This window comes from Papilio machaon, chromosome 16, assembly GCF_912999745.1.
Source record: "Papilio machaon chromosome 16, ilPapMach1.1, whole genome shotgun sequence".
Taxonomy (NCBI): Eukaryota; Metazoa; Arthropoda; class Insecta; order Lepidoptera; family Papilionidae; genus Papilio; species Papilio machaon.
In genome coordinates, this window is record NC_060001.1 from 7,949,652 (window position 1) to 7,972,714 (window position 23,063).

General features: G+C 35.5%; 1 protein-coding gene across 5 annotated transcripts in view; it reads right to left on the bottom strand.

The window, feature by feature from the left end:
• Positions 1-23,063, bottom strand: part of LOC106718882 (protein prickle) — an 88,323-nt gene that overhangs the window by 55,007 nt on the left and 10,253 nt on the right. For 3 of the 5 annotated variants that reach the window (XM_014513083.2, XM_014513085.2, XM_014513084.2), the window contains exon 2: positions 22,198-23,011. In XM_014513083.2, coding sequence (XP_014368569.2) covers positions 22,198-22,994 — 797 coding nt within the window. In that variant the 5' untranslated portion in view covers positions 22,995-23,011. Of the gene's footprint in view, positions 1-22,197; positions 23,035-23,063 lie in introns of all 5 variants that reach the window. The other 2 variants (XM_045681528.1, XM_014513082.2) reach the window with 1 other exon arrangement.

The window sequence follows — 23,063 nt, forward strand, 5'->3', positions numbered from 1 at the left end:
TTTATCATAATCGTTGTTGTGATTATTGTGGAATGTTGTCAGGAGATGGACATGGCGTCACTTCAAGTACTTTCCTTGAAACAAAACACGTAGCGACAACAATTGTTGCCTTAACAATCCGCGTTTACATTTTAAGAAAAAAAAATACTCAAAATGAATCAAACATTTGTAATGACATATCAATTTTTTATGTTTTTTTTACAGGATCGCAGTGATTATACAAAAGTCATTTACTACAGAATTTATTTGTTAAATAACCTCCTTCTTTTTGAAGTCGGCTAAAAAATAGTCGCTGTAAGTCAAGTGATTATAAAAAAAACACTTTTATATTTGTACCTCTGCCTCCGACATCAAGCACATGATAGCGATCTCATAGTCGGAGGGCAATTAGGATGCGCGGGCGCAATCGGCCTCCCGCACCCTCTCTTACCTCGTCTGCAGGTTTGTAGCGAGCCAAGTTATGTGCTAATTATAATTCAACACCAATCGTGTGTAATTTCAGGGATTTATCTAAAAACTAGCTTTACTCCACGCTCTGGTCGCTACATGCAGACGTAAATTATTATAAAACCCAGCTAGATCGAAAAGTTAACAGTAAAATTGACATTTTAAGGTTTTCTTTTGACAAGAAATAAAATATAAAGACTTGAATATTAAAACAGCAAAGTTAAAACCACAGTTGCTACTGTCATAAGTAAGATGTTTTACAGAAAATATGGTTCATAAAATGAATTACAATAAAGCAACCATTATCAGCTGTCGGGCGCTGGAGCCCCATCTATCGGGATCAGATCGATAAGCGATCGACAATCGACATCAGTCGGCGTTGTACAAAGACCGGCGGAGGCAAAGAAATGCCACTGGTTGATCGCAATGATTACAATTAAAATTATATTGCGCTCGTTCTCAACTGTAGCGCAAGACAAATTATAACCAACAATTATAACAATGTATAACTAAGCATGTAATTATGTTTTTTTACGTTTTTACTACGGAACATGTTATTCCTTAGAAACTCGTCTATCCAGCCATTATAACAGTTAACGGGTAACTGGTATAATTTATTATTATACATTAATTGAATACAAAACATGTTAGATTAATATTGGATACAATTTATTTATTGTTGGTTTAATTAGGTCCTTAGCTCGACAGTAGAATAGGAATGAAAGATATTTTGTATTAACCAACGCTTAATAATCTTATTAACTAGTTGTCACCCGCGACTCCGTCCGCGCAGAATTAAAAAAAATCAAACGTTATAAGTGGCCAATATGCTCTTCTAGAGATTCTAGATTATGTTCTATATTTATGCCAAATTTCATCGAAATCCGTTGAGCTGTTCTGGAGATACCATCAAACATCCATCCATCTATACATCTGTACATTCGTATTTATAGTATTAGTAAGATATAAATATTTGATTTTACATTTAGTTTTTATTTTGACAACGCCGCTTGTTATGTCTAGGTCAAGATTCTTAGAATATTGAAAAAAAAATACGTAACTTAAGTGAGAGGATATTTTTTTTTTAATTCATCTCGTGTTTTATTATTTGCTTAACGATGGAAGGAAAACATACACAATGTAAACAAACGAGTGTCGAGCGTTCAGTATGACGCTCACGGGCGGTGAACCGGGCATTCCCACGTCGCGTCGGGGGCCGAATGTGCCTCGCATACTCACCACCGTTGAGCCGGGGCCGAATGTGCCCCGCATACTTGCCACCGCCGCATGGCTTATGGTTCTCTTGCGGTACAATTTTAACATTTTTTATATAACCTCAATATTCGACATAACCGCGTTAAATAATGGTGTACGTAAACTGCTTATAGCGGCTGAATGTTTTGTAGTAAGAACAATATAAATGTAACACGTATTTGTAACAACTGTTTGAGTGCAATCACATCTGTGTTCTTAGTGTTTTTATTTTTATTCTGAGTTAAAATTGTTGAGACCAAAAAATAATTTTACAGAAAAAAAATTGTAGCATTCTTAATGTGTTTAAAATAACAAAAAAAAAACACTTGTAAATGCTGTTTCAAAGTCAAAAAGAAGTTCAAGTAAGGTCAAAGAAAATCAATTTCATTACATGATAAATGTTATATAGTTCAATAAAGTATTATATATATCTGACCATACAACTTACAACGCAGGCAATTATTTTAGGGACGTAAAGAGAAGCGCTCTTCAACAATGCGGACAGAACAAAGCTGCTATTATAAAAAAAAGTAATTAATTATTATTCCGTTATCGCGTTATAACGGTTATTTAACAGGTTAAAGTTGATGTCAACAATTAAGTAGTAAATTTTTTCCATTGTTGAAGACATGGTAATTTATAATGTAGTGTACAAGAGCATAATATGTGATGTAAAATAGTTCAAATTAAGAGGAATAAGTTTATTAAATAGGCTATAAGTGCTAAATAAAGATACTTTAATAACATGTGCATAAACTTATGAAGTGCATCGCATACCAATGTGTTCCAAATAAGTGGTGATAGATAACAAATTATTGTCATAGTTTAATTTTGTAAGCCAGGAGTAATTTAAGAGATCTTTAATAGTAAAAGTCATGTTTATAATCTTCTAGGTACCGAACAATTGTATGAAATAACACGAAGAACTTATCCATCCCTATTATCTTTCTCAATTATTTAGACGATGACAAACGACAATCGATTCTATTGGTTGACAATTAACTATCGGAAGTAGACGATGTGGTTTCTAATCGATGAACATCTAGTTAAATAATTCCTTCTACAGTTCATCTCACGCTGTGTGTTCCAATCACTGTCTCTGCCCTGGCCCTATGGCTTCTGTTCAACCATGAAACAGTTCTGATACCGAATGTAAAGTCGAGCGTGAACGGCTATTGTTTTGCCCTCAGTTCATTTCAGTCGCTCCTCTTCCGGTGTATAGTTGCCTTCATAAATTACTTTATAGATATGGTTTGATTAAAATTTATGTTGTTATTATTAAGTAGCAATGCTTGTTATGTATGTTAGTACACTAATTATTATATTACTCAATCGTTCAAGTAGAACGGGAATCTTCCTCATGAATAACTGTTTATTTAATTATAACATACATTGTAATAGTTGGTACACTTCTAGCCACTACTATCGGTCCTTGGATATTGTAAAGTAATATTTCTATGGCCGATATATGATCAGAGATTTGTTACTTTATATTTTAAAATTTGGGAAAGAACCAGCTAATTTGATTAAAATACATTTAAAGAAAGTTAAACCAGCTTCAAAATATTTGTATAACGATGTGTATTTAAAACGATAGCTCGTTACGAAAGAGGTTGTGCATTTTTCACCCCGTCCAGGCGTTTAGCGATTTATTATGCCGGCTAATAAAAGAAAAAATGTGGCCGTAGAATACAATCTTTAAGTGATGCCGACTGATTTATACGATGAGACCGTTATAGTAGAACTTATATGGTCACTATAGTTATATTATACGAGTATATAATGATTGCGTTTACGAGGATATGGAGTTATATTATATAATATTTATGTACATTATGGTACAGGTTTAACTTTTGATTGTACAATTTCCTTTTAAATAATTTTGCTGTTAAATTAAATACAGTTAGTAATAAATATAACTTTGTGTTATTTATGTATTATGTAGAATCTGACGGTAAATATGCACATAAAGCAGGATTTATCAAGAGATTTCTAAATTCTTGTTCCGAGATACTTTCCTTGATAGTCTGTGTGCAACGTGGATGCTGTCTACGCGCCGCGCGTGCCTTGCTACTGTGTTAGTATATAAATTTAACCAAAGTTCCCAGCGTACTTCTTAAACACCAGTATTAAAGATAGAAAGCAACAAATAAAATCGTTCATTCAAGATAATTAAAAAATAAACAACTGGTTGGTTATAATTAAAGTGAAGAAAGAAGTTTTTATTAATAAGCAAAGCAAAAGTAATAGCAAACAAGATTTCTGTTTATACTGGTACTTCTGTGTTCTGTGTATTGTTTAGCTCTGTGCAACCTCCATATAGTCCGGCTATAACTGGCTATTTGCCGTTATTTGCGTCTATTTCAAGACAATATTCGATCGGGAAAATGATCCATAAATTACAGATTAAACTGGTTACAAGCTTGTTTACGGCTTCTGAACTACAATTGTAACAAAATGACCAGTCTATCTTGAACCATGAAGTGTGGGTTGATTTTATAGCATTCTAGTTTTTAACACAGTTAATTTAAAGTGTATATTTGGATACAGAGATATGAATGAAAGTTGACAACAATTTCTTAGATCATCGACATTGTGTGGTGAGAAAATAACAGACGCCATAAATATTTGCTATTGATATAGCCATAATTTAACTTTATAAAATGTTCACTATAAAAATGTTAAGAAGATTTTTTTCTTACAATATATTGTTTTTACGGTAGCTAGTAAAAAGCTAAAAAAGGTTGTTATCTCGTCTACATTGTAGGTATAGAGAGTCGATTGATTTAAGAAGACCAGAGAAATCGCAGTGCAATTTGGATGGTAATCACAACTAGACCTCGTCCATTTTACTACGGTAAGGCTCTAAACAAGTTCTGATTCTTGGAGCTGATTCTGATAAAATAAATATTATAGGTATAGGCTAATTTACATATGAAAAAACTTATTGCTAGAAGAATTTAAAATGGTATAATGCTCTGATCAAAATAATCAATCATGCAGCACCAGTGACCAATGTAAAGTTGTTACATAACAGCGTTATGCAGCGGACATATTGAATCGCCATTTTGAATTATGGCGACCGTTATTTATGGCGGCAATTTATTATTCGAACTGATGTCAGAGTCGATTAGTTTAGGAGACATCTTTAATCAATTTAATTTATAAAATCCAAGTGAACATTTTACTGTGACGGAACGGTGTCAAAAATGGTTTCTTGATAAAGTTAAATCAAAATTTTTATCTCAAAAGTCTGAGTTTAAATCGTTTGGTTATATTATGCTTTAAATTTGACCATATTTGGGTTACGAATTTTTACGCCTTTTTACTAAGACAAAGTGATTTCATCTCCAAATTTAGAGACAAGGGCTCGAATTACAATCGACGGGTATGAATGGCAATAAAATACAGTTGAATTTACCATAAAGGCGACGATGTGCTCGTTGCCTCTCGCATTATGCCAAATAAGTTAGTAACAAGTTAAATTGTTTATACTCCGTTGGTGATAAATAGTGAAGTATAGACACTAATTTTAACTTCCTTCACACATCTGATATCTGTATCTGTAATTCTTCTAACTGTCGATGAAAAACTCAGTGACGGTTCTAATATTCATTATACTTCTGAGATTAAACATTATTTTTTTAAGTTAATAGTCCATTAGTATTATTAATTAGACGACAACCATTACAGGAAATTAGTTTTGCTGCACTACTATAAAACGTTGTATTTTTATAATGGAACAAATCTTGTTTTTAAACATTTTTTAACTGTCAGATAAATTGTAAGATTTTTAATAGTTTATTATAGTTTCGAAATGCTTACAATGTTAATGATACCTGTTTGTCGTTGTCCCGCGGGCGCTCGTCGATGTATTTTATGATGATTGTAGTCAAAAATGATAATCTTCTGATTGCTCCCCCCCCCTCTGCGGTCCCCCGCTGTTCCCCCGTAGCTTAAGGCTATATAACCTGTCTGACACCTGCCTTGATTTACGCGACTTCCTCGCGACACTACCAGACATTATTTATGCAATTTATGTCATTGTATCTTAATGTAATATTTTTGTTGTAACCACGATGTGCTCAAGATAAAAAAAAAATCATTATACCTTTTTTTAATCGCTTACTTTCTACCTTAGACTCTTTTGTCAAGAAAAACTGATAAATTGTTTTTAACTTCAGTACAATTAATGGATTAAAATTATTTAATACGTCGCGTCGTGCAGATCCATGAAGCGATTCTAAGAAACCGCCGCCATGACAGTCGTGAAGCTCGCAATTATCTTAATTGGTAAATATTTTAATGGTGCAGAGTTATTCCCTCCTCTTCCTCTCTCATAACTGTTAGTGATAACAGTCATGTGTTAATAAGGAACCGATCTTCATCACATGAGCATTAAATATCTCATGCTATATAGTAGTAGTTAAGAGACTTTTCCTTTTTTCCAAATAAGGTTTCTTGTGTCGTAAGTATCCAGTACTGTTACCATGGTCTTAATAAACGAGTAACTACGTGAACGAGTACTACTCGTATAACCACGATTTATTTACTAACTACGTAATAACAAGGCAGCTTTTTTATGTTATGCTGTTATATTGTGAGAAATGAACTACTACAGACAACATGCATTGTTAATGAAGTAGTTTGATGATTTATGTTATGTTCAAAACATTTGTTTCACAGAAACTTCTACATATAACTCGTGTATTTGTACTTTACGATGTGAAATAGCCATGTAGTACGCATGGGCTGGGAAGCGAGAAATGGAGCCTTGTCAGTGGATTATTAAACTAATTACTATGTGAACAAAGTTCCCTTTCATTACGTTAGAGATGATCTTAATTTTTAAACAACAATTACAAAATTCTCATGTAAAAAACTTCAAAAGTACCTTGCAACTGACTTATTTTTGTGGGCGATTCTATCAACTCTTCGAGATTTAAGTCAGTTAACACCAAACCGATATGTGTAACTTTGTTACTTGTGTGTTTGAAATTACTTCAAGATGTAATCGAGACGACCGCAAGGGAAAGTGAGGAAAAGTGGCATCGTGTGGCAACGTCGCTTTCCTCCGGAAGAGATGCAAATAACCGGGGTTAATGTGACCAGTGGCCAGTATACGAATGAAATGGCTAAACTGGTATTTGTATTGTAATTATAAATAGGTCTACGTCTGATAACATGTGGGCCCGTCAGTTATGAGCTTATGAGTATTAATATAGCCCTTCTTCAATATGTCATTTTAAATTAATTTTCATAAAAAGTGTTTAAGGTTTCAATCGAGCCGACAGAATGCCAATAAGAGAAAAAGGCAACGCACGCGCACTTTACACGCGGCGCTCGGCTCGCGGGCACCGCCGCGCCGGCCCGCCGCTGTTCGCCACCGAACAAAACGAATGATGTTATTTAATGATAATCGAATATTTTATACCGACCGCGAGCTTTATCGACTCACTTAATGGACTGGCACAATCGAGATCTCGCCGTCGTAATAAATAAAATCGATTTCAATAAAAACGCGAGTCGAAATCGTCCCGACCGGACCGTTGTCGGCGGACAACTCTTTTGTAAATAATAAAAGACCGTCACACTCTATTTAATTGTAATGCCGCTTAATTAAAGCACAGTTATAATTATTTCGAATTTTTATTAGTTCCGAATTGAAGTCGACAGAATAAATACGATTGCGAGGAGCGCGGCAACAGCAAAAAATGACATCGAAACGATTGCTTATTAACGACTGGGGTTGAGTTCGTCGTGGGAGGTCGACAACTGTTTATTTTCCTTTTACGTATAAAATATAATGGAATCTTTAATAATTTTAATGACTAATGGTCGTAATTTCTTGGCAGCTACACGATTGAAAGGGTATGTTCAAAGTATAAAAAAAAACCGAAGATATTCACATTTCACTTAGAACAGAACGCGTTCTGAGATATTTAAAAGCGCAAAAATGCTGCGTGTGGACCGAGTGTGAGGCAGTTGATATTTGAAATGCAAATTGGCTGTGTGTTCGCGGAAAGCGACGCGTCAGCCGCGCTTTGCTAGTGATGCTATCGGCTTGTCGATAACTCTCTTATGTTATGCAATGCATCTTGTACCATTCTTAGCTGTGGTACGTTTGAGTGACAGCGCCGCTTTCGCTGCGCGTAAACAAAACAATGGAATGGAATGAATAGAAAATTTGCAATTAAAATTTTTCAATTTACGACCCAAGTAAAAAGAAATTACTACTTAAAAGGTAAGGAACCTCGAAGTTTCAGGTAGACCATTTTTAGTAAAATATTTAGTTTTTATTTAGAGCATTATAATTATAAGGAAAATATTTCTTTATTGCTTTTTTATACGATGTCAATTGAAAAACCAAAAATATTCGATTTTTAAGGGTCTTTTTCACGTCTTTAAAATTTATCGATATACATAAGTACAACACTAGTTACAACATCAGTGCGCAATAATTTGTACTGTATTAATGCAGGCAGCGGTCACATATGCTAATGTGGTGACCCCTACGATGCCTCAGCTGAGACATGGAACCATCTACAGAACCCTGGGAAATAGATGCAATCTAGTGGTGGTAATTTTTCGACCACAAATAAACCAAATGAATCAGGATAACGTACGAGTATACCGACTACATTGTATAGAACTGTTGTCATTATGCGGGTGTATCGCGGGACATCTTCACTCTGCTGTCGGCGGGTTGGAGGTTTGGTCTCAGAACCCGCATTGTCGCTAATAACCGATATATAAAAAGGACATTATCTCTACCTCAGCCATCGAAAACATGAATACCGGTGGCTTTGCAGCTTTTTTGTCCTTCCACAATTGACCTGACAAACAACTGTCACCTCAAATAAAGATAAAAATAAAGTTCATTTTCGTATAACATAAAAATTTCTGTTCTGCCAACCTCGTTAATGCACAATGTGCCGAAACTTTATCTCTCTCAGGGTATCAGGTTTTCGTTGCTTGAAATCAAAATTCTCTCTTTTTTTACTCATTTTGCGTCATTTGTACGTTATGTTGATGTAAAAAAAGGGGAAGGTCTCCAAATTATCTTGTATTTTTCAGGTTTAAAACTTAAATATTCACATGTAAATGAATTTACAAATTTACAGGTTTTACATTGGTCCGATACCTCAAGTTTATTTTGCAAAGGATAAGAACAAGAGAAAATATTTATTATACATTACTCACACAACAAAAACAAAATGAATTACAGACATAATCAATATAAAACACGATGTGTGTATATATAATACCTTTTCAGTTTTAAATAAAGATACTAACTCACGACTCGTGATCGGTGATACAGAGCTCATCGTGTCCGATGTGTCAAGTTGTGCGGATTACAAGCAATATTCAAATCACATTTAGCAGTTGAGCGGCGGCTCACCGCGCGGATTGCGCCGGACACGGCCACAAGCCGATGACAGGCACATCAGGTTATCTAAAGTACATCTTTCTTGGGACCGCCATGTTGTAACTTCTTATAATAAATAGTTGTTTTAATAATTTTTAAAATAAATAATCCGACACAAACGATTAAACAAGTGATAGATATGTATATTAACCAGACCAGTATATTAAATCTTGATATTTATTCCATGATTAATGTCCGAAAGTGTGGATACTGAAGTAGTGAGTGTGACTCCGCCCATTAAAACGATGTTCAGGCGTTTGTCCGATAGACAACGCTCAATGATGCCAGGGCGGCGGCCGTTGAGCAACATCTCTGTTAGGCGCGCCAGCGCCATCTGATAGCCATAGCGGGAAGCTTCATGTTTTATTGTTTGCGATTCTTTTTGTTTTCCATTCATAGCTTATGGTGTATTGTGCTAAATGTTGTTGGAAAGGTCACGTCAAATGATATAGCTATTTAATATGAGTACAATAATTATGACTCAGGTTTTTTAATCTGGGTAAGCAGCGATTACAATCACTGACATTTGTTAACCAAAGACTTAAATGTGGCATGGGATACTGCACCAATCAGAACGACAAGACCCAAAATAAATGTTAGGGATTTGTAAAAAACAAAACACTTTTTTGTTTGATTGAAAATAGAATACATTTGTTCCAATTTTGAAATGTTAACGTCAGTCGTTTGTTTCATTTTGTCAGTAAAATGTTCACAGTTCATTAGTTGTGTCAGAATGTGTGTATAGTGACACAAAGTGACTTTATCTGCAGTTATCATCAGGGAGTTATGGTCCCAGCCGTCTGTCGTGTCGGCTGTCGGTTCTTAGGCTCTAATTGAGACGTCTCGCGGACGTCAACTAAATGTTACGCTTTTATCTTTCACGCTACGAAATGATCTCGGATTCTAAGCTTTTTGTAACAAATGGGACCAGAGATTATTTGATAACATCTACAATGGATGCTTCTGAATAAAATACAGCTAGGATATCCACCTTAACTTAGTTTACGACCTACCTACACATTCTGTAAACTTACATACGAAAAATAAAATAGTTGAACAAAAAACAAAGACATTAATTTTGCAATGAACAGTCGTTAAAACAAAAAGACGATGATAAACCCCAATGAAATTATAAAACTAATTAAAATACAAATGTTTGATCCACGATTTAAGATATTGCAGACTTTAGTGCGGCAGATAAATTGAGTCTGGCCACTCGATATCTGTCTGACATCGCCGTTTAAAAATATCGTAATAATAAAAAGAAAGAAATAAAGTTAATCTAGAAGCAGGCATAATCTGTCGGCGATAAGGCGCTGCGCTGTGCTGGCCGCAAACAAAACGATGTGCTCGCGGCAGAACAATAAAGATAAATAAAAAGTGGCAAAGCATAAAAAGAGCGTAAAGATTGGATGCCTCGTAGCTCGTGGCTTTAAAATTATTTCCTTAATTAGATATTGCATTTAAAATTTGTTATTTTAATTTGTTTGTTTGTGCCGTCCCTGACATTTTGTAAATAGCAAAATGGGTCAATGCGCCAATCAACTTCTACTCGAGGCAGCCCTGCGACTGCGACCGACACCGCGACTGCGACTTTTACGGCGATTAAGACCTAGCTCCCGACATAGACGTGCCTCTGCGGGGAATTACTCGCATTTTAAAGACTGCCTTAACACTAGCTGTAGGAGAAATAATAATTTACACACAGAGACGTTGAAAGATTTTGAGAAAGAAAATTCATTAAATTCAAATTAATATTAAAAATATAAGCTGTGTTGAAGCTTCTTTTTTCTAATCTCAATTTAAACTCTTTTCACAAACATTTGAGCGTTCACAATCTCTTTTGATGTTCTTTTAATTATTAAATTGACATATTTAAATGATTATACGTAAATTTAATCTTCAGGATACAATCTGTAATCTATAATTTTTCAGAAACTTGAGATTAAATCCGATATAAACCTAAAAGCAAGCCGACCGACCGGCAATTTTTACAACACTTACCAATTGCATATTTAATAGATAGAAAACTTAAAACTTTTATTCAAAATTAACTATATTATTAATCTATATATATAAAAGAAAGTCGTGTTAGTTACACTATTTATAACTCAAGAACGGCTGAATCGATTTAACTGAAAATTGGTGGGCAGGTAGCTTAGAACCAGGAAACGGACATAGGATAATTTTTACCCCGTTTTCTATTTTTTATTCCGCGCGGACGGAGTCGGGGGTAAAAGCTAGTAATTAATAAAAATCAGTTGCAATATCGTTGTAAGCAAACTCATTATGATAATGACGTCAGAGGCAATCAATACTCCGAGCGCTACATGAATTACTTTTCAATTTGATTCATAACTAATAACTTCCTGTCGGATAATTTAAAACGAGACCGTATCTAATATCTGGACTAATTCAAGTCGCTTGTCGGTCACTTGTTAGGTTTGTTTACATTCCACGACACGACACGACACGAGGTAATTATACTATATGTTCCAACTTTAATGAGTGGGGCATTTTTAATTTTATAGGCAATCAATTTAGTTTGGATTACTGCCTAATATATAAGACGTATAAAAAGTAAGAGCAAGTATAAAATATCTTCGCGGCTTTCTAAAAGATTAGTGAATTACAGATGTAATTACAGATGTAAAGATATATTATAAATCTTTTTGTTGCAAATAAACTGATTAAATTGACTACCATTTTCATGTATGGTATTCATCTCGAGATAGAATATTAAACTGAATTTACGATAAATTTTTAAATGGGCAATTTCTCTCAGCTTGTCCTTGAATAATTTGCCGATGGACAAAAAACTAGTGCAGTGCGACAGTGTCGCCGCCATCGCTGCTGGCCTGACACCGGCTCATCAATCAGCCTCGCTTCGAGCTTCGACCCTTACATTTACAACATTATGATTAATATTTTGTAATCAAAAAATTGTGTTACGATCGTGTACTAACGAGGTTCGAGGTAAGGCAATTCATCTTGTTTGGACCTACTTTTACCACCTCACGCTCGTAGAACAATATAACGATTGGTTAGCATATTTTTCCCATATGTTACATATCAACGACTACACCATAATGTACGAAACCATTATTACGTGGGAGTAGATTGCAGTAGCTAAATGATGTACAGAAAATAGAGGTTTTAGATGTGACGTGACGACCTTGCGGTGCGGCTCGACCGTGACCGACACGCCCCCGCGCCTTCGCCATCACACCAACGCAGCTTTGTTACAATTTATACAATACTATTGTTGTACTTACGGACATTAGTACAGAGAAGAAAAGTTTAGATATGTGTATTTGAATTTTTCCAAGATTTCCGTGTGCTAGAGACGTACCGAGATGTTATTTAGGAGATTCCGGATTCTTAGGCTCCTAGTGGAATATCTTCCTTTAATTTTCAAACCAAATGAAAATGCAACAAAATGGACAATGTAAAGTACTAAAATAAGCTACTAATCAACAGTAGGTTACATAGCAACGTCAAAGAACTCTGATTTCATCGTATTCTCGCTAAAAGTAATGGGTCTTAGCGAGAATACGCGACTGAAATGGGCGTGTTTTCTTACATTCTAAAAGATGATTACTGCAGAAAGCGAATATAATTTAAAGTACAATAATAGTTTCCTAGAGTTGCAGTAATTTTGTTTAATCTGTGCTCTAAGTGCGAACGTAATGGATGTCAAAGAAATGTCGAACAACATTTATACGCTTTAAGTCGACGCAATCATTCTACTGAGAACTTTTATGTAGCTGACTTTATGTCATCCGGAAATATAATAAAGTTTTGTTACAAAAAGTACGCTTGTAATTACGTTATAAAAACCTCTCGCACAAGTTAAAACGTTTGAAGATATTTTTATTAAGAGATAAAACTAACAGAAAGGGCGACGCTTGTTTTTTTTTTAAATTATAGTATACATACGAGAATAATATGTTTATATTAATGCCGTTAAAATTTGGAAAAATTTCTTAAAAATTATGTTCTTGTATTAGGTCCTTACATATGAAATTGGCGTTTTTCGTACTGGCCACTTTAATCACGAATTTCTCCTCTTTGGTAAGGAATTCCAAATTCAAATTTGTACAGCTATAGACTCATGTATTTGTGGTTCGATGACCGTCATTCATTTGTTTTTTTTCTTCTGTTTTTTTCTGTTTGCGTCACTCATTTTACAAAATGGAAAACTTAAAATATCGCATTATTTACGAGTACGAGTTCCGCCGTGGCACTAGAGCTGCGGAAACGACTCGAAGGGTGAATGATGTGTATGGCGGTCGTGTTGCAAAAGAAAACACAGTTCGTTTTTGGTTCCAACGTTTTCGTTCTGGAAATTTCGATCTGCAGAACAAGCTCCGTGGACGGCCTGAGACTCAAGTTGATAATGAAGAGTTGAAGGCTATTGTGGAAGCAGATTCATCGCAAACCACGTCCGAGTTAGCTGCAGGCTGCGATGTTAGTGATAAAACTGTTTTAATTCACTTGAAGCAAATTGGGAAGATTAAAAAGCTTGAAAGGTGGGTACCTCGCGAATTGACTGAAGCAAACCGGCAAACGCGCGTCGACTGTTGCGTTACATTACTAAACTGGCACAATAATGAAGGTATTTTAAACCGAATCATTACCTGTGATGAAAAATGGGTTCTTTACGATAATCGGAAGCGCTCAGCGCAATGGTTGGATCCTGGCCAGCCAGCCAAATCCTGCCCCAAGCGAAAATTAACCCCAAAAAAGTTACTTGTAAGCGTTTGGTGGACTAGTGCCGGTATTGTTCATTACAGTTTTCTCAAATCTGGCCAGACTATTACGGCTGATGTCTATTGTCAGCAATTGCAAACCATGATGGAAAAGCTAGCGGCTAAACAACCTAGGCTGGTCAATCGCTCCACGCCACTGCTGCTTCACGACAACGCTAAACCACACACTGCGCAACAGACGGCTACTAAATTAGAAGAGCTTCAATTGGAAAGTCTAAGACATCCTCCGTACTCCCCGGACCTTGCTCCAACAGATTACCATTTTTTTCGAAATTTGGATAACTTCTTGCAAGGGAAAAAATTCAACTCCGATGGGGCAGTCCAAATCGCCTTCAAAGATTTTATTGATTCCCGTCCGACTGGTTTTTTTAGAAAAGGGATCAATGAACTACCTATGAGATGGCAAAAGTGCATAGAAAATAATGGTTCATACTTTGATTAATTAAATATATTATATTAAAAAATATTCGACTTTTTGTTCCTCCCATACAAAACGCCAATTTCATATGTAAGGACCTAATATTACAGATATATACATTATTGTTTTATCTATCCTTATCCTCTCCTATCCATCTTCGTTCGAAAGTCTGACACAGTAAATAGTCTTTACTCGAACGAGTGGAAGAGTGCTCTTTCGGAACAACCGGTGTTGGTTTTTAGGTCAAATATTCTTCTTAGTCCCACACTTGGTTTTCCCTGAGTCATCCCTTGAAATATGAGCCCCATCAGTTGATATTTTATGCTTCAATTTCTACACACTGGATTCAAACAGATCAACAGAAATCACACGTAGAAGGAAACTTTAAACCACTTACTTGTACCTTTACTAATACGATATTAAATGCAGACGTATTCGAACATACATCAGCGGTACCGGCAGTCACCGTGGCTATAAACAATTTGGGCAGTCCTGTCGTAATCCCAGCGGCGACCGCAACAACTTGTTTTTAATGACTTCATTCCTCGGAATTATTGAAGACTTCCTTTTTAATTTTATGACAGGCAACACATAAAATCAAATTGCCAGCGGTACACAGCTTAAGACGTATTAAAGTTTATTGAATAATTTCTTATTGTATTTGATAGATGTGTGATAATTCTTCTGTTTGATTGGAACTGTCAAGATTTCGGAACAAATTGTTTTTTGATTGAACTTTAATATGTTATTTAAATTCAGCGTTTCCATTACTTGTGTTGACGTTGATTGATATTGACTTAACTATGCTTAGATAACGATCTATTATTTTTATAGCAGTATAAAACATAGCGGCGAAATTCTCAACGTAACATATATACTGGGATTAGGTCTTTACTCTGCGTTGAGAAAAGTAAGCAAGCTTTAAGCGTGTGTCAGTCAGTAGTCATAGATAACGTCGGTATTGAAGCTTCAATCGTTCGTAGAATTTAAAACAAATGAAAAACATTTAACGTTATGTCGAAATTGTGGAAACCAGTTTCAGTATCACGGTATTATCTAGTTTACGTTACGTAAGAGTAAAAACCAGCTCCTGGTTTATCTTGTTTCTAAGCAACCTGAAAAAATAATACATTTCTTTTGTATTTTCTCGCAGTTGGATAGTACGGAGGTTGGCAATCTATCTGAAGGCTTTTTATTGCTTATGTCAATTACAATTTATTTGTGAAGTCATAGAATACCAGAAGCCATATTTTTGTTTTGTAAAAGAACGTTGATAGATAAATCAAAGCACTGTAACCTGCCGCAACAGCATGCTAAAAAGCCGTGTTCGACGTCAGTGACGGGCAGAGAATGGAGGGATTGAATTAAGTGATACATGCGCCTGCGCATTGCAACTGCATTGCAAGAATAAGTCCGTGTTAACTCAATGTATTTCACGTGAAACGAGATTTTAAACCGGGGCAGGGCACTCCGTTTGTCATATAATTTCAATGGGCTATAATAGCGCCGCCTACATGCCGCCGACGCGGCATAAAAACGTCAATTAGAGCCAACATAACGCTGATAAGAGTCCATTGATTTACCGGCGCATTGAGCCGATATCTCCGCACAATAATTAGTGTAGTTTCACTGGACTCCGACTGAGCGCCAAAGGCCTTTATCATTCTATTCAAGCGACTCTTCGCCGCAAGCATTTGCGTGCGCTCGTAAAAGAAGCATATTCATACGACTGCGAATACACATTTAGCTTATCTGATTGTCGAAGTCGTTTCACTATAAACGTTGTAATAAAACAGCGATAAATAGTTTTACTTAATAAAAAATCTATATAATAAAAACCAAGATTTTGTTCGTGTCCGGTTAAATGGAGACAGAGGGCGCCACCAACGAATTTGGTTTTCAAGCAATCTTTTGGCACTTTGGTGCTACAATCACTGTAATAAATATGAGGACTTCAAACACACAGCGTGTTGCACTAAATCGGCAAATGTAGACAATCCTCCCACTCGTAGCGCTTACCTTGATTTACATCCTGCGATATCGTATCGCTCCGAATTGACAACAAATAATGTCGCCTCAGTAATTGATAGAGGACTGCAATTAATTTATGTTGTAAGGCCACATGCGTTGTGCAAGCGTTGCGATACACCGAAGTGTACTTAGTGCAACTGGGCCGGGAATGTGGCCGCTAATTATCGCCTACTTGTCGGATACCTTACACGGCGCGTCTGTCTGTGCGTATGGATTTACTTGCGCCCGCGAGTGTCACCGGTGATACGGTTTGTTTTTTATCATTTTTACGATAGTCCACTGAGCTTCTTGTAAAGGTATTTTTAATTGGTTGTATTATGCCTTAGTATTATTCTGTCTTAGATATAAATAACTCGGATTAAACGACTCGCCTGTTAAAGTGCGTGTATTCTGTTGAAAAATATTCAACCACAAAGTTTCTCGAATAGGTAAGTAGGTGGCATACATCGTGTTAGAATAACTAACAGACCATTTAAAAAGCATGGTAAACTAAACTCGCCAGTTTTGTTCCAAGTTATGTTCGAATTAGTTCTGCCAACGTATCCCAATGCACGTGCATGTTCAGAGTTGTACATGCGGTTCATTAGCACGTAACGTGCAATGTTAGTCCTGGTCAGCTGTCGGCGCACTCGCCACCAGTTACATATTTCCCGGCGCCACCGCCACCGTGTACAATGTAAACAGTGTCGGTGTTCACGGCTGCTGGTTCGGTTCAAATCACTATTTCAACGAGTCGGTTTTACGCTTTTATATTAGAACAGATTCTCTAAACTGCAAGATCGAAGAACCTTTGTTGGCCTAATTCTTATCTTTGCCAGTTTTAGGAATTTAATTCAGAAGCATTTTTTGTATGTGATTATAACGCATAGTTTAGTCACACTTTTATTTTACTTTTTATTCCAGAATGATTCAAACTATACTTTTATTAGTGATAAGGGTAATCTTAGTAAAACCAGTTTTTATTCTGACGTCAATCGAAAACTACATAATGATAATAGTGATTTGATATTCCGGCGTTAAGACGGTTTGGACTGACTGGTAACACTGGTTACAGTATCAATATGCATTGCTCTTCAACCACTGCGCTACTGCGTTAGCATGCTTAACAGGGCACGAAACAAGAGGTTGGGTCGTACTGCTGGAGGATGGATTACAAAATGGCGTTAGAATATTTAATCTTTAGTACGTAAAGATAGAAACAGTTTACTTAACAGTTATTTTATTTGTTTCAGTACCTATATGTTTTTAAAAAAATTGGAATGTTACTAATGAAATAGAGTTGATAATGTATTAATGCTTGTTAGAAATTCTATCTGTGTCAAGAACATTAATATCTTTACATAGTTTCAAGAACTAAAAAATTTACACCTAATTTTTGAGTCGCAAGTAGGACCACACCCTAAATACCACCTGCTTTTCCTCAGTAAATTAGTAAAGCCAACGCGTCGAGCGCTCAGCAAACATCGCATGCTCACTGCTAACGGCTACCGGGAGACTAAACATTCTACCGTCCCGCTTTCACGTCACAGGGTGATCATATGAAAGAGAGTGACGAATGCGAAGCGAGCCGCGTGAACAAATATGTATTATACAACCGATTCCCGAGAAACGCGATTAATGGTGAGTATAGTTTGCTTGCTGACTGAATGTTTTTATTATTTTTAAACGTTTTGATTTCTGGAAACCTGAGAAGAGATGACAAAGCTAAGTAGAATTGAGGAATAGCCTCCGTAGACGTGCATTCGCTCCGAAGCGATTCCAGAACGAACTTCAAAAATTCATAGAACTGACAATAACTCTCGGTATATCTCGTGATTGTCACATGTCAGTTTTATAATACTTTTGAATTTTTCTTTATGGAATCGTTTTGGAGCTTCAGTATCATAAAAATGTCAATACTTTGAAGTTATAAATTAACAAAGCTCGGAACTTTTCGCACTTCGCAGTAATTGCATAGGCTAGTTTAAGTGCCGCGTTACAAATCAACACTAGTATTTAAGAAAATCATAAACTATACAAGAGGTAGGGCACTAATTTGCACTGTAGATAATATTTCAAGCCCGGCTGTGAGAGACTCAGCACAGCGCAATTGTATCATTTTGCGCGGTCGCGGCGTGGTCGGGATGCGGTTGGCGTGCGGTCGAGGTGCGGTTGCGCGGTGTAATTATGTTCATCTCTTGGTTATCCATTAACCATTTGGATGGGTGTTACTATCGTGTGGCGAGTCTACAATTTCCTAGGCACGCTACGTTCATGAATTTAGTGATGTTGCAACTTTCTTTGGTTTATTATGGCTGCTGAAAAATTTCACATCAAATCGATTTTTTCAAATTGCAAGTTTAATAACAATTTTAAATTAAATTAATACAAATTAAAAGTTATTTTTTTAAGGAATGTTTCTGAAGCAATTATAACTAGTTAATTATTAACTCGTTATAAATACAAAATATTTTTTTTTTAAGAATAAGAATTTTTATCGACATTGAATGTACCGTGGTACATCACTATGCGCTGCAAGTTAATTCTTGTTCACAATTTATGTATGACAAGAGCGCGCGCCAATTTATGCCAGATAGAGCGCTATATCATAATGAATATTATTATATTAATTTACAATAAAATTGTCCGCCAGCACTTTTTTATTATTCTATTAAAATGGATTTATTTTATTTTATTACATTGAAAGGACTTCCATTTAAACACATTAAGTACCTACATATTTTACGATTCATCTTTAGCACATATGTACATCTAGAAGAAAATACTCTAGTCGAATTAAATGGTTGCCATCGAGCAATTGTTAGTTTAGGAATGCTTAAACGTATTTTATAAACTGAACAGCGTCAAAAGCTATTTAAAATTTATTAATACAACAAATTAGCAGATTGTGACACGTTTACATTAGGTATTCTATGGACGTACTGCAAGGACTGCGGGACGTCGCCTTGTCATAATGGTAATGTTCAACATAAGTTTGTAACTCTCTCCCTATCATAACTACACATGTAAAATTGTTTTTAATATCGAAAATTAAGTTATTATATCTACGTAATACTAAGACTTGATTAAAAGAAGAGTTTAGTACATTATTTACTGACACAAGACGACAAAAATTATTATATGACATACATATATAATACAGTCAAAATCTGTTATAACGACATCGAAGGGACTACTCATATTGAGTCGTAAAAACCGATAGTTGTAACAACCGGTGACAGGTATTAATAGGAAAGATATGTAATAACATTCAGCCAGGACCTTTGATTTTGGTCAATTTAACCGGTATGTTGTTCTAAACAATGTCGCTATAAACGGTTTTGTCTGTAACAATATTATTGTTCCTTACCTTTAATAAAGTATTGTATGCTATTCCATTCAAAGGGTAAATTGAACAAGTTCTGACCGTTATTTTAAATATGTACATTATGACAACTTTATTGACGTGGTTATAGTGGAGAGGTAAGTGTTTACTTTGTTTTTCAACAGCCCTTCACAAGAGAAAGTCTGCCAACCAGCTACCACGCATGTTACTGCCACTGTACCTTGTAGTGGTCATATGAGATTAACAAACTTTTTGTTGTATTTAGATTTCTATTAGCAATTTCCATTTCTTAACAAAATAACATCACTAAATTTTTCATATAAACATTTTGAATTGTTTGTTAAAATAACTGTTTAATATTTTTCATTTATTTTTCCGAGATCATAAGAATCTAATCAAATTCAACTAAAAAAGCTTGAAAAAGTACAAAACTTGTCATTCAAATCATATAAAACACTAAAACAGTGATCGTGGCTTTCCGAGACCAAAATCCCCGTATAAAACATGATTATTGTTATCTGAGTTTAGTTAAATATAGTGATAGGGTTTACGATATGTTTTATACAGGGATTTTAGCTTCATAAACCAGCGATGAGTTAGTCATTGGTTTACATTAACGAGTTACGTGACTAATTATGCTAACGGTTTGCGATACGTCGCACCTTGACATTTAATTGGCATTTAGTAATCTCTAATGATTGTACGTGTATCAATTCTGAAATAAAGTCACAATCCTACTATATCGTATCGGATACTAAATTGAGCTTTTTAATACGTTCCATGACACTACAAAGTGAACTCGATAGGCGAGATAATCTGTGTTACTAAGAGTAGTATAAATTTTATGGCGTAAAAAATTACACATTTAGCAACTAGAATTGATCGGTAGAAAAAGGTAAGTTTAGTAATTTACACTTTATGAAAATAGATTTTAAATTGTACAATAAGTTTATTAAGTGACTCTGTCAATAAACTGTAAAGAGAATTTATTGTACTACACAATTGCCTATGTTTTACAATCGGAAGTGAGTGCGGATGTTCTCACGGCAGACGGCTGGCGGTGCGCGCCAGATTGTTACGATAGAGGTCGCTAAGAAGCCATATGTTTACGACGTTCCGCGGTAAAGGTTCCGCAAAACTTAAAATGAAGTAAAGTACCTACTTGTGAATAAATTTTTAAATCATTTTATTTTATTTCGATATTTTATATAGCTGTATATAGAGATGTATGGTTTATTTTTAATAAAATATTTTATCACTTTAAATGGCACAAAACTTACTTAAGATATGTGTACAAGTTAAGTGTTCCCAAAATTTACAAATTATAAATGTCTTTCGCTTAAGAAATGCCGATTAAAAAGATAAACACCCTTTATTAATTAAATTAATGTAAAGAGAATCTCAATTTGTATGTGTCTTCGGGAATTGCAATCAGTGTTGCGGCGGCTTTGCTAATTATCTCTGATAAGTAACCGAAAATGTATCCGTATAATCCATTGCAACAAATTGTTTGCGATACAGTTAAAATGGTAAGGTGAGACGATGAGAAACATTTTCGTACTTTATTTTTAATCCATGTCAAAAGTAAATGGAGATTTAATACAAAGGTTAAACAAAAAACTCCAAAAAGTAAATCCTTCTCTAATCCTAATTACGGCTATATTTCAACTTCGCTGTTATCGTTCGATCGCTTCTTAAGGTGCTAATTAAAATGATTTGAGCAATACCATACATACTCAAAAAATTCATGTTTTTTATCGAAAGATCTTTCTTCCTTTAATATTTTCAATACAACCCTTAATTAATCACGGCAGCTGCAGGTTTTTTAAAATTAAACTTATTTTGTGAAACAAAAAACTTAGTTTGAAGTCGTTTATACGAGTATGATACCTACTTCTGTCATGCAATTGTTTTAGAGTAATATTTTTGTCCAGATTCATTTAAAATATTATTTCGTGAAAAGTTTAAAAAAATTAAATTTTGATCAATATACTTTCAACGGTAATTGATTACACTTAAATTAACTACGTTACTTAGTTTCGCTGTAGCGTATAATTTAGATAAGAATGTAAAACCGCAGCGGCGCGGCGCGGCGACGTGGTATTCCGAGTAACATCATTACAAAGCAAGAACGGGCAGAGACGTTGGCGGGAACCAGAGCAGACAATGGGCCGCCATCTGCCGACTACTGAGCAATTCCAAACAAATTGAGGAAATGACGAGCGTTAGGCGTGCGCGAAAACAACACTATATTGAAGTTGTGAGGGAATGCGAAATAAGCATAGATTGTTATGAGATATAATCCAATAAAGGAAAACAAAATATGTTAAATTACTGGATTGACCACTTTTATAGAATAGCTCGGAATTTCTTCCAGATTATAGTGTTTTTGTTTCAGCAGTAGAAGAATTGATACTAATAGATAATGTGCTACTTATTATAATATTTAATGTAAAAACAAACCAGAAGTAAGTTATTATGTAATGCAATGGTAAAGAAGTAAATATTCTAAACTACTCACTCGTTGCAAGAGGTCGTAGATGTCTGTGAGACGGTGACCAATGTCCTGGTGGTGGTTGTCAGCCTGTCGCCCACACACTTCCTCCGCGGACACTCGTCTAGCACTGTGTTCTCTTTCACCGGCTGCAGCACTTCCTTCACTTTATTAGGACCCGTTTTCACTGACGACCGTTGAAACCTTAAATTAGCAGTGGTCTTTCCATCCGTACATATTTCAGTTTCTTCCGTAACTATTGCACCTTTTTTAGTTTTACAAACTGTTTTCGACGTCTTTCCGAGTACTTCGCCGTTCCGATGAACTAGTTCTTTGGAATCCAACAGCTCCGTTTTAGGTTCTTGAGGTAGTCCGTTCTGTAACATCGTTTTTATAGCGTCTGTGTTAAGATTTTCATCAAGAATATTATTTAGATCGTCGAAGCTTTGTCGAATCGGTTGTCTTCTTTGGTCTTTTTGCCACGTCGATTCGAAACCGTAGATTGGTTCCGATTCGACACCGAACCACGCTTTCGTTTCTGCGTTACTTTCGTCCGGCGCAGGGTCTATTTGTGAACCGTAATTGCTGTCGAAGAATTCGTCTGTTAGTTCAGTAATCTGAGCGCCGGATCTCTTTGAGTCCATTTTGTCAAAGTTTAGGAACTCAGAGTTGATAGTGTTCAGTTTCCTCTTGCCGTAGAGTTGCCTGTAATATTTCTCCTGGTCGCCGTACATCCAGCACACTTTCCACCACTGTTTGCACATTAATATATTCGCTGAGTTGGAAGATTTCACTTGTCTCGTTGCCATTTTCGTAGTTGACATTTTGACGGATTTTTTTGCTAAATTACGAGAAAATAACACACTGTTATTTACAGATTGTAAGTAATGGTG